Source organism: Seriola lalandi, unplaced genomic scaffold (genome assembly GCF_002814215.2).
Source record: "Seriola lalandi dorsalis isolate HSWRI2012SDOR001 ecotype SW California unplaced genomic scaffold, Sedor1 jcf7180002054561, whole genome shotgun sequence".
In the NCBI taxonomy this organism is placed as follows: domain Eukaryota; kingdom Metazoa; phylum Chordata; class Actinopteri; order Carangiformes; family Carangidae; genus Seriola; species Seriola lalandi.
The window spans coordinates 935,979-948,716 of NW_019525114.1; the positions used below are offsets into that span (position 1 = coordinate 935,979).

The 12,738-nt window shown below is 40.0% G+C and overlaps 1 protein-coding gene across 1 annotated transcript in view; it reads right to left on the reverse strand.

Annotated features, from left to right (window-relative positions):
* Positions 1–132: 132 nt before the first annotated feature.
* Positions 133–12,738, reverse strand: part of ppm1j (protein phosphatase, Mg2+/Mn2+ dependent, 1J) — a 19,332-nt gene continuing 6,726 nt past the window's right edge. The window contains exons 2-10 of the mRNA XM_023416093.2: positions 11,827–11,941; positions 8,403–8,732; positions 7,009–7,121; positions 6,679–6,763; positions 6,039–6,157; positions 5,594–5,657; positions 5,091–5,198; positions 2,724–2,875; positions 133–1,740 (exon numbers count right to left, since the gene is read on the reverse strand). Of these exons, the coding sequence (XP_023271861.1) occupies positions 1,593–1,740; positions 2,724–2,875; positions 5,091–5,198; positions 5,594–5,657; positions 6,039–6,157; positions 6,679–6,763; positions 7,009–7,121; positions 8,403–8,732; positions 11,827–11,941 (1,234 nt within the window). The 3' untranslated portion in view covers positions 133–1,592. The remainder of the gene's footprint in view (positions 1,741–2,723; positions 2,876–5,090; positions 5,199–5,593; positions 5,658–6,038; positions 6,158–6,678; positions 6,764–7,008; positions 7,122–8,402; positions 8,733–11,826; positions 11,942–12,738) is intronic.

Sequence of the window (12,738 nt, forward strand, 5' to 3'; positions counted from 1 at the left end):
AACTTTCAAGCCAATAGTCAAACAGCGTAACTGTCAGCGACAGACTGTCTGAACTATTCTGACTCATTTGTTGTGACTCGTTCGTTTCTATCTGAGAAGAAATAGAGCGTAAATAAACACAGTCAAAGCAAATGGGAAAAATCTGATTTATTTCTGAACTGGTACATATCATCCCTCTACCTCACATTTTAGTAGCTCAAATTCTAGGAGACACCATCTTTCTAAACAAACAAGTATGGATAGAAACATAAAAAATAAAACTTCTGATACTGCTTACAACCAAAGTTGTCTTTAAAAATATATGGATAATCTAAATAACAACGTGACATAACAAAAATGGTACAAAAGAGGTATACGGTACATTTAAGGGCATAAAATGTTCTTTGCCACTTCTACAAGGATCAAATTTAGTGCATCTGAAAAAAAACAAACTCTGGAGTCCTTCTTGGCTCTTAATAAGGCATATGTGTGAAGTTTATCACATCTTACTATACCAACACATTTATGGAGAACAATTTACTTTCTCCTCCGAGGGTTAAACAAACAAAACGTCCTAAAATGAATTTTTTCTTTTACTGAACACATGTAAAACCCTCTGTTCTCCTCACTGTGATGACATAAAATAAAGCAAATCATCTATGAGCACATTCAATAAGAAGATATCACAAATCAACAGGCTACCAAAGAGCATGTGCAACAGTCTTCAAGTGCCTCAGGCGTCGCCATTCACTCATCATTACATCAACAGAGGAAACACGGACTCAACTGATTCTGTGTGGGTCCAGTGCTGTAAAGGTCCATCCCTCTGGTTGCTTTTTTACATCCTCCATGCTTCTTTAATGTACATACATGAATCTTTTTTTTTTGTTTTATTTTTTTATCTTTTATGCATTTATTATTATTATCATTTTTTATTTTATTTTATTTTTATTTTTTACAGATTTCCATCCTCATGCCATCCCGGCATCTCTTTGGTTTCCTCACATTCTCTACTGCAATCCCTTTTGCAATTTATGATTGTTTTTTTTGTTGTTGTTGTTTTTTTGTTTGTTTTTTTTTTTACAAAAGAGACTCACATTTAGATGATGACATGAAAATGAACAATCTGTTGAAAAGTTTGAGAAGCGGTCCAGCCTTGAACATAAACAGGGAACAAAAATACTACAAGGGTTTAATTCTCACTGGCAACTGTCACAAACAGCAGGTCTGAGACACAGATTGTGACTTCTCTTATAATGTCACTGAAAATCTTTTGTTACATGACTGAGACCGAGGGAGATGGGATCCTGGGTTCGGTTGAAGTGAAGCAACTGGGACGGAGTCTGATCTAGTGGTCGATGGAGGTGCTGCTCAGACCCGAGTCTCCCCTATGACGAAGGTTCATTTCGGTTCACTTTTGTTTTATGAATCACATGTAGGTTAACACAGTCAGCGGTACAATGAGATGTGTCGGATGAGAAAACAGGTCAGCTCAGCAATGGTGTTTTTATCTCCCGCTGCCCCGTCGGTCCAGGGTTGAGGGGAGCTTGGAGGGACGGTGGAAAAGGACCCTGAAGAGTCAGCTCTGTCATAGCGGTCGCTGCAACACCTCATCATGTCTCTGACTCACTCCCTGCCAGTGGGATGACAAATACAGTTATGTCATCACCTGAGCCCAGTTTGTCATTGGGTAGCCGCCAACCACGCTCTTTCAGCACCCCTCGAGACCTCATCAGCAGGTCCTGGGCGGCCAGTGTATACCTGTGTAACACAGAAACAGTCATTACAACACTGACGCACACTGTAATTTAAGACAAACACACATACATATTCATATTAAATAACTCATTTCCAGTGGTGGAAGAAATACTCAAATACTCAGAATCTTTAAGCAAAAGTACCGACACTAGAATATCTCTTCAGTGGAACTGCTGACAATTCAGAAACATCTCAAACTTGACACGCGGCCCCAATTAGGTGCTGCTTTGTTGTAAAGAGTCACATCATATCATGTATAATCTCAATCTGAAAAGTAATTAGTAAATAAAGCTGTAAAATAATTGAAACTGAGTAGCAAAGTACAATATTTTCTTTAGAAACACATTGGAGTAAATGTATAAAGCAGCATTAAATGGAAATACTAAAGTTCAAGAACCTCAAAACTGCACTCAACCACATGAACCTGTGGTAAATTTCCACCATTGTTGAGGGTGGAAAGTAACTAAGGGCAACACTGTACTTTAAGCACTATATACACATATATAAATGGCTTATAAGAAGCTACAATGTAGTTGTAAACAGATACAAGGGCTTTTGATTTGTTTTTAATTGATTGCACAATTGTTTAAACCAATAATAAATGACAATATAAATGATTGTACAGGTGTACCTAATAAAATGGCCACTTGATAAGTTATAGTTGCTGGAAAAACTGCACATTTCTACACATTTGAAAAATATCTGCTCATAACTACATTGTAACATGTTATAAATTAATCATTTTATGTTTATTTACAGCTTATAGATGATTAAATGCTATAACTATAAGCAGAATTTAGCAGGAGAGAAGTATTTGTCACTACCTAGTGGACAAACTGAGTACAACAGTGCACCACTGATGTTACAGTGGATTTACAAAAGTGCAGCTTTCATGTTATTTTCCTGAACAGGTTCACACAGCACATGACCGAGTGTATAGCGAGAGCTAAAGCCTAATGTAAAGGATTATGTGGCAGACTGCATACCTCATGGGATCAGAGGGGTCACAGCAGGATAAGTAGGCTGACACCGCATCTGCCACTTCCCTGTCCGTCGTTACGTCCCACAGTCCATCTGTACCCATGACCAGGACGTCGTCTGGGCCGTGTTTGTTTTCATCCACATTGTAAACTTTCACCTGTGATTGACAAACATATTCATTTCTTTTATTTAATTCATCATACCGTGATGGAAAAGATTTGCATAAAGAAGGCAGTCAACATTTTCTATTTGTGTAGAAGATTAGCAAATGTATACTGGCGTGCAAGGGACATAACCTCCATTTGCTGTAGCAAAGCTGCTCATGGTCACTCACATTTGTTTTACATTAAGCTGAGCCACTTGTTATGCATGGTTGATTTAGCCAGATAAGCTAAATTCAAGAAATAAAGGCCCTCAAATAATCTCATAATGCTGAGCTTGAACAGGAAATGTGAACTAAAATCTAACAATAGAAGAAGGAAGTATTTTCAACACCACAATACAAACATCAGAAGCACTGTGAAAGTCAAGATACAACAACACTGAGCACACCCTTTGTCAGTATCATGGAAATATTCTCAAATCCTGTCCATTTAAGACAATTTGATTTGTTTTTAGCCAAAGCCCAAGAAAAATGAGGAGAATTTATTTGAAAAACAGAATTTTTTTTTTTTGGATTCAAGTCATGAGACAATCTTGGCAATAATTTTCACTTTTCTATTCCTTACAAACTTTTGTTGTCATTGAAATTCATCTCCTGCTAAGTTTCTTGAGACTGGGAGTCATCTTTATATTCAATGTTTGGGAAACCACCTTGCATTCATAGTGCCATCTATAAATGTCATCTCCCCTACACCTTTTTGCACTCATGCCGCCCCATATCAGCAAACTCCCACCCACATGTCAGCACTAAGCACTCACTGGGGTATTCCTGGTCAGGTCCACGTCAAACCTGCTCATCCACATCTGAGCCATGCAAATTTATTTGGAGTTTTCGTCTGAAAACAGAATGTGCTGCCAACATTCATCAGGCTTCTTTTCTGTGTTTTTGGCAAAGTTTTGTGCGCAATGTTTTTCTTCTTGGATGCAGTATGTAGAGGCTGACTTCATGAAATTACCTTTGCACCGTCTGATCAGTCACTGAAACCCCAATGTCCATAGATAACACTTATGCCAAGTCTGTTTTTCAATGCAAGGTTGTGTAAATAGTGAACTGTGTGTGGCGTCAGTTGTCAAGGACAGTCACTGAACATTCTGTCATTGGTAGTATGGATCTTCCTCTAGCTCCAAACCACTGCTGCAGCTGTGTTTCAGCTTATTTCAGTGGCCTCCTGATGCTCTTCTACCTTCTCCCATCTTTGTGAACTTATTTTCAGGCAGTTCCACACAATGTGACACGACCGGACACGACCAGGCCAAAATAGAGAAGGCTGTGGTGTTAACAGTTTATTTTGTAGCTTGTTCCTGAAATTAACCTTATTTGTGATCATTTTTGCTGCAGTGATCACAGCTAAACTGACTTGTTTCTGCTTTTGAGGGCTGTATCTTCGTACATGTATTTTCAATGTAGTCTATAACTGACATGTTAGTGATATTGCACAGGGGTGATCTCTGCTTTGCTGTACACTGTGAATGTAGAAGTGTCGTCATGGAGTTTGGTCGGAAGAATTCATCAAGCCCATGTTTTTTTCATCACACCTCACATTAAAAATAAACTTCACACTCAGCAGCGGGGGTTGTGAGATTGTGTGATATGAATGCTAATCATTTCCACATCTTCTGGTTCACAGCATCTGGTTGTGTGAAAACATATTTTGGGAGAGTATACTGTATGTTTAAGAGGCATTTTAGATTATAAGATCCCTCAGGACTGCAAGATGTAAGCCTGCAAAAACACAATAGGTAACAATGGGCATCCAACAAAACCTCCCACACATCAACAGACAGACAGACATATGGAAAAACGTTTCACAGCAGCTGAAAGAAATGAGCGACCTTCATCGCAAACAACAAGGGCGCTAAAAACAACATGGACATAAAGGCTGCACAGTAAGAAATGTGTACAACACGTATGCTTTGTTGATGTCTTTTGTAAAATCTTTAAATTGTCAAAAATAAAAAGTGAAAAAAATGACACACACATAAGAAAAGCAAAACTGAAGTGGATAAATCTGTTTCTTTGTGCCACATCAGCTTGTAAAAAGCCCAGAAAAACATATTATGAGCCAGAGCTCTGAGCAATGCACAAGTTTCATTTCGAGCAGCAGGCAATAAAGCAAAGCCCGGGGCCCGACAGCTTTTTAAACGTATCCCATTGGCTCTGAGGAGGCAGCCGCGACAATGCAGAGCTGCTTCTCACTCCTCACACTCACCTCAGGGACGCATGACAGGAAGGGCTTGATGTAAATGTTGGAGTTGTACACCTTCAGGTCATGATCTCCCAGCCCACGGGTCACTCCGATTGTCGCCATGACACGAGCCTGCGGATACCAACACACATTGCGCGTTGACACAGGTTCACACGAACAGTACGGGACGTCCGCACACAGACACACAATGATGCAGGTTATTGTTCCGGGATATGCTTCAGTTATGTGAAAATCCATTTATAAAGGATTATTAGGTGAAGACCATGTTCTCTCAGACAATAATGAAAATACTGAGCAGGTGTCATTTCTACCCAGACAGACACTGCAGGATTTAACAAACAAGTTGGAGATGTAAAAATTCATGACTCCACACTATATTATATTGTTTACTTGTTATATGTTGTTATATTATCAGTAAATGAAACTTTTTAGCACTTTACCGTTCAGAAAACGTCATAACAGACTATGATCCAGCACAATATATTGAGTTTTATTATGTTTCTTACCTTTTTCCCCTCTCCGTATATCAGGGGGAATTTCAGATCATCTTCAATGATTGTCTTATAAGCCCTACAACAAAACAACAAACAGATCAGAGATCAGAGTCACTGAAACATGACTGTTTGGAATAAAGCTGACACAATTAATAAATTAATAATTTTGTCAATCAACAGGAAATTAATCAGCAACAAAAATTGACTGGTTCCAGCTCCTGAAATATGAATATTTTCTGTTTTTTTTTTACATCATTGAAAACTGAATACTTTGGGGTTTGAATAGTTGCTCCGTGATCTAAATGTACATTTCATTTACCAAATAAAAGATCATCTTTGTTTGAATATCCCCATAAATTTCTACTTAATAACCAAACTGTTCTGAATTCTCAGTGCAAGTGTCTATGAAAAGTGTTTAACTGTCAAAAACGTGATTAAAAAGGATCTCCAGGTTTACCAGCCGGTCATGGTGTGGTCTCTGTAGAGCATCTTTTTGCCCAGCTCGCTGTGCTGGATCCTACGAGGGAACTCAATGTGAGTGAACTCATTACCCAGAAGCTCTGGCCTCAGGAAGCCCTGGAGTGACACACAAAATGGAGCAGGTCGCATTAAACTAAAGACTAAAAAGCTTTACTTAAGCCTAAATATCTGTCACGACTCAGTAGTTTTTCCTAAAACAGGAGAAGCTCTAAGAGTGCATGTGCTATAGAAAGCCTGCAGTGCTGTGTGCTGTGAACTGAAAGGCACAAAACAGCTCCCCGTTTTAGCAGCAAACATCATCCACCCACTCTGTGACTCAGAACTACAACCTGCTCCTAAAACAGGCAACCGATGAACGTCAGTACATTTCAGTGTGATGCAGGATTTCCTTCCTCTTCAACAGGTTGCGTACTTATTATCCTCAACTCAACTTTACTGTCAGTAAAACCCCACTTAACTCATAACAGTTTCTCTTTCTGCTCTTCTTTTTACTGCTTGACGTGCACTCACAAGATTAAACAAATCTACTTCGGACAGATCACTGTGCAGTTAATCTGTGTGTCTGTTGGTAAAAATACAATTTGTTTGACATTTGTAACATAAAAGATAAACAATACCAGATACTGTAGCCGCTGCCTCTCGGACTCAGGTGTGAATTCATTAGTCATGGGAATAACTTCATTATTTCGTATGATTATGGCCCTGCAGAGAAAAAGAGAGGGGGGGGGGGCACAGGAGTGAAGTCAGCTCGGATGAGTAGGTTGGTCAGTAAGAGTGTTGGTGGAGGAGGGTTACATGATGCTGCAGTGTGCAAAATGAACCCCAGGGGGCACAAGAAGCTACTTAGTGGGAAAAGATTTCTCATGAGTATAAAGCTTCATATTGTGCAGTGAAGAGCTAGAGAGAATATTATACACTATTATACACTATATTGCTGTTTCACTCACCTGCTATCTCCAGCATTGGCTACATAGAGTTTCCCCATTAAATGCATGGCAGCTAAGGCACAACACCCGCCAGAGATGGCATAGGACGTTTTTTCCTTTTCAATTAGGTCATCCTGAAATAAAGCAAGAAAAATCAAAGTAAGAAGCTCATTATTTTCTCCATACATATTCATATTTAAAACAAAACAGCAGTGCTAATGGAGAGGAACAACAGAATACATTATCTAGACTGTGGGTTGTTATCAGTATCATCTAAACCAGGAAGTGAGGTTGCAACAGAGACATCCTTTCTAAGTGAGACCAAACAGATTTGGCCTGTTTGCTCTAGTTTAATCCTCAGGTTTGGATTCCCATCCACCCACAGAAATAACTAGAATGGCTCTCAGTGGAGCGCATATCTCTGCCAGGGCCAAACAATCCTACACATGTCTGTCAGATCCGGATTATAATCTGGATCTGCACCAAACTGTACAAAGACATTGACATTATATATATGTGTGGGGTTTTTTACATCAAGATCCATACATTATTTCCTAACAAATTTACAAAAATGTTGAAAAATGCCCTGTTTTTCAATGTGAGGGAAAGTGATAAAAAAAATTTCCTGAATCTGTCCCTGGTCCATACCCCTTCCCTCCACCAAGTTTGGTGCAAATCAGTCAGTACTTTTTGTGTAATACTGCTGACAAATAAACAGACACATAACTGGAAACATAAGCTCCTTCGTAGAGGTAATACAGAAGCAGCGAGTTGTATATGTTTACTATCGTCCTTTGGTATGAATCATAACTGAGCAACTAAGTTCATAACATTTGCTTGATTTCTTGGTTTTGAAGTTATAACTTGCAGTTACATTTAAGCTCGAAGGTGCAACTGTGCAAACAAGATAAAGTGTCTACAACCACACCAGCAGCTCTGAGGCTGTACGTGCCAGACAGATATGGATGTATATCTCTCGGTAATTAAAAATTTTGACCATCTGGTGGCACGAGAGGCAAAGTCAGAGGATCACTAAGATCAGTAGGAGTCATCCTCTGGGCACTACGACCCTCTGATGGCAATCCATCCAGTGGTTATCGAGATATTTAAGTCCGGATTAAAGCCAATGGACCGGTTGACCACTTGACTGACAGACTGACATTGTCCACACCACTAGCTTGGCTAAAGAGAGAGAAATAAGAAATCTTTCTCCTGTCTCCATAACAGACCAGTTATTACAGTAAGGAAAGGTTTGAAGGTCTCTCAGATTTCAGTTTCTCTCAGTATTTTCTGGGAATTGAAGTGAACATCTTCAGTGGTTCTGCTGTTTGAAGATAGAAATGAGCAATGCTTGAAATATGCAAAATACTGTTTCCTTGTTTTTCAACATGCGTTGTTAGTTATCATCTGCTCACCATCTGTTTGAAGGCAGTCTCTATGACTCCCATCACCAGACTCTCCAAACTGACAACCTTCTCCATGTGAAAGCGCACTGAGGAGTCGTTGACAGCGTCTGGGTCCTCCGGTTCCTGTGCCGCTCCTTTCTTTGTCTCTGCCTGGTACGGGCTGCCGTTCTTGGCCAAGCAGATCGGAGGTGCGCTGTTGGGATTCTCTAGCAGGTGGCAGATTTCTCCCAGACGGTCTCTGATGAGACGGTGAAGAAGTTTGGAGGCCATGATGGCGGCTCCAGAACCTGCATGTCCATCAAACACCCCCCAGAAGTGGAGAGGAATTCCTGTACCATCCTACAAAGTTAAATAGACATGCATGCAGAAATGCATTTAATAAAGGAAGCTTTGTAGTTGTATTAAAATATGAAATAACTGAACCATATTATGCCCGTGGTTAGGGGTGTGGTTTAAAAATCTCCCATGAGATTACAACTCTGAGCAGAAGGCACAGATTTGTGAGGGTTTACAGGCTCTGGGACTGCAGCTGATAACATTTTTAATGCTAAGCAATATGTTTCTTCCATTTCAGGTCTTACTGAATCACAGCTGCAGTAAATCTAGATTATAATATTATGGGGTAAGCTGGCAAGATATAAAAATCTTATCATGAACTTTTACTTTTGATTTATGATTTATAGGGTAAAAAACTATTAAAAACAATACAGAACACTAGTGTTTGAATACTACAGCACTCAGCACATGTGCACATTATCATTATCATTATTATTATTAACCTAAAATATAAATCAAACATTACATCTGTCCTGACAGGATCTACACTGCAGGAAAAATTTCCTCATCCAAGGGTTGTTGCTGCTCCACTATGATGCAGTGGGAGAGGGAGAGGTGTTGCCACCTTTGTGTTTGCAGGCATGTTTACAAGCTGAGTTGGCCTCACTGACTGACTAACAGATGAACAGGCACAAGACATCTGCTTACCCCTCTGATGCTAGACTTAAGTGGGGGAAGGGTGCAACAAGGGATGATGTAATTAATTTAAACCAAATGGCAGACAGACATGTGTGGGTGTGTGAGTGTATGTGCAGGTAGATCTAAAACAGTAAATGTATTTAGAAAGATTACAAAAGTACAATTTTGGTCTGTGCTCTATGGACCCAGTCACCGTTTTCAGGAAACAGCAGTTCTCTCTCTATCTGTCTGTGTCTATGTGCATGTGTGTTTTTATTGTGTTAAGAAAGTGAATCACATGACAATGTTACTGCACTTTGATTTAGAGAAGGAAAAAACCTAATGCTTAACCAGATCTGTGATCTTTAAACCTGGAACTACAGATTTTTTGGCCATTTTAAACTGATATGGCAAACAATTGCCTGTTTACCCATTACAACAGATACAGAGCAAGCATCACTTTGAAGTAATGTAATTGACCACCTGATGAATTTAAATCCAATATTCCCCCTCTTTTTGCTCTGTTTTTTGGTCTCTACATCTCCTAAAGGGACTATCTGGCTCCTTAGCTGTTAAATGTGCTACTGTGTTCTCCCAGGTAGTCACTAACCATATCTTTCTAACATCTGGTTAGTCTACAATAGGGTTTTTAGAGGCTTTTCACTGACAACAGCTGCCTTCTACGGTGGCCGACAAGGGCAAAAGCGCTGCAACAGCCCAGAACACTTCCGGAGCCACCGGAACGACGCTCCGCCATCCCCCCCCCCCCTCCAAGGTAAAATAAAAATATCTGAAGTTTGAAGAAACTGGTTAAAATGTATCTATATTTTTTATCGCTTGAAGATCTGCTCCCTAAAGTGGATGTCATATGGAGAGCTAATAAAAACAAATGAAATGGTTATCATATTGACATTTAAGGTGTATTGATTGATTTCCAAATGTCAATCATGCATTGATTATCAAGCAAGAAAACATTCCACCTTAAAGGTGTCCAGTAGCTGCCGGTAGCCTCTGAGCAGCTCAGTGAATTAAATCGTTACGTAGTAAAGATGAAAAGACAGAAAACGTCCTTTCATTCATCATTCACTCTTCTGGCAGTTTCTTTATCTGTGATACATTTACACAGGAACATGACAAAGTCAGTCTGTTGCACTTGGACAGCTTTGTGCTGCTGGAGACGAAAGCTGGCTTAGTTATGTTTTCATAGCCTAGCCTGTTAGCTTAGCTACGTTTTCATAGCCTAGCCTGTTAGCTTAGCTACGTTGTCATGGCTTAGCCTGTTAGCTTAGCTACGTTGTCATAGCCTAGCCTGTCAGCTTCACCTGACCTCTGCCTGCACAGCAGCTTCTGCTCTAATGGATGTTTCCAATGTGTCTGCTCGACAGTGGAGACAGTGTAGGACTGGACAGAAGCAAAGTTGTATGCAAGATGTGAAGAAGAAGCTGTGTGTACCTGTTCATACACAGTGTAACCGGTGCACTGGGGTAAGTTAACAATGCACATTACATCTCTTATTTCTTGAGAAGTGTCCCATTTGTTGGTCATGTTAAATATACAGTGTATTAATATAACTGTTTTGTGTTCATAATGTAAACATGAATGTTTTTAAAAATGCACCAGGTCAGAGGAACACTTTACAGCGTTAGTTCTCCGAGAACCTCATTTATATCCAAGAAAAATTGATGTTGTAACTGAAATATCTCTGACTGAATCAAAATTGAATTGAATCGAGTCGAATTGAATTGGGACCTTGTGAATCAGAATCGAATAGATTTGGGGAATCAGTGGCAATGCCCTGCCCTAACCAAAACAGTTAAGTTGAAGGCCGTAAATTGAAAAGAATGAGCTGAAAGGGAACTGCAGAGTTGGGTGATAACTTCTTTGTCACTACGAGTGTCCCCTTCATATACAGGCTGTAATGTGATCCACTATTAACATAAAAATACTGATTGTAGCAGCTTTAAAAAATTTGGTCATAAGTCTTTTTGGGTCCTTTTGGGAATTGAGGTCTCTCACAAAGATTCCAGCAAATACTTGGAACTTGTTTCTGATGCTCGGCTTTGTGTTGACAAGATGGGGGGATATATCGGAGATAATTGAATGATAATGTAAACAGTGGAAAATGATAAGTCCCACAAGGATTGGAGGGGAATTACAGCTAACAAGGTGAATCCATCAATACCAAATAGGATAGGAAAACACCAGTGTTGGGTATCAGATAACTACAGTGCATTCACAGACAGTGTGTGGAAGTTTCAGTGCACTGCTGCTTAGACTACATCATGCTTGTGCTGCATAACAAGAATTTTACCCTTCGGTGACGAACACACCACACTCAAACACCTTCACGACTCTAAAGGACACTGACGTTAGATTCAAAAACCAGGAACATTATCACTGATTAGCAGCCCTCAACCTGACATTTCATCCCACAGTCCTGAGTCCTGTGTTGATGGCCGAGAGTCTGCCCTTCGCTCACCCCGTTGTCCTCCAGCAGAGTGGAGTTCCGGTGTTTGCCGCTCGGCTTCTTCACAAACAGTTTCTCACAGGAGGCCTGGTCCTCGTTCAGCATGCTCTTCCCTGCATTGATCACCCTGTTGGAGAAAGAGGCGAGGAAGAAAGGTGAGCCTGGCGTCAGATGACTTATATTGTTTGCTCTCATTCTTCTAAAAACACATGAAAACAAAACAGCAACCAGAAAAGGTGGAGAGAGGGCCAAACAGTGAGGAAAAAAGTGGGGCAGGATGCAGCCATGTCCCAGAGGGAACTTGAAGGCAGAATTAAGTGTTTTTATTATGAGCTGATGCCTGTGGAGGATAATGGCTTTAGAGTAATGCACTGTTTCATACTCGAGCAGCATCATCCATCTTGTGTATGCTGCAGCAGAGTTCACTGTGGGTACCAATGAGGAACAGTAATACAGTAATGCAGCTGTAAGAAACTGGGCTTCACAAGTTTGTTAACGATAAAAGAAAAAAAAATCCAGTTACACTGTGAAATCTGTAGGTAGATTTCACAATTTAGTTTGAGCATACATAGTTTTTCCTTCAACTTGAGGCAGCCATCGGTTTTTTATTCCATATTCACTCTGAAAATCAATTAGCAGATTCTTGAAATTTGGTGGAGTTGTAATGTAATCCATCCTGGATTAAAGTGATGGATTAAATCACTGTATGGCTATATAGTGATCATTCTGCACACTAAACCTCCATTAATTGATTATTTGATCCACTGCAGCACTGGAAAAAGCTCAACACAACAATGACGTATTATCGCCTGCAAACTTTTGCTTATTAACACATCCATCAGACACAAAGCACCATTAGCATTCATTTGAGTTGTGTTTCTGGTGTTTCTTTAGCTCTGTTTTGCGCTCCACCCACCCGCCCAC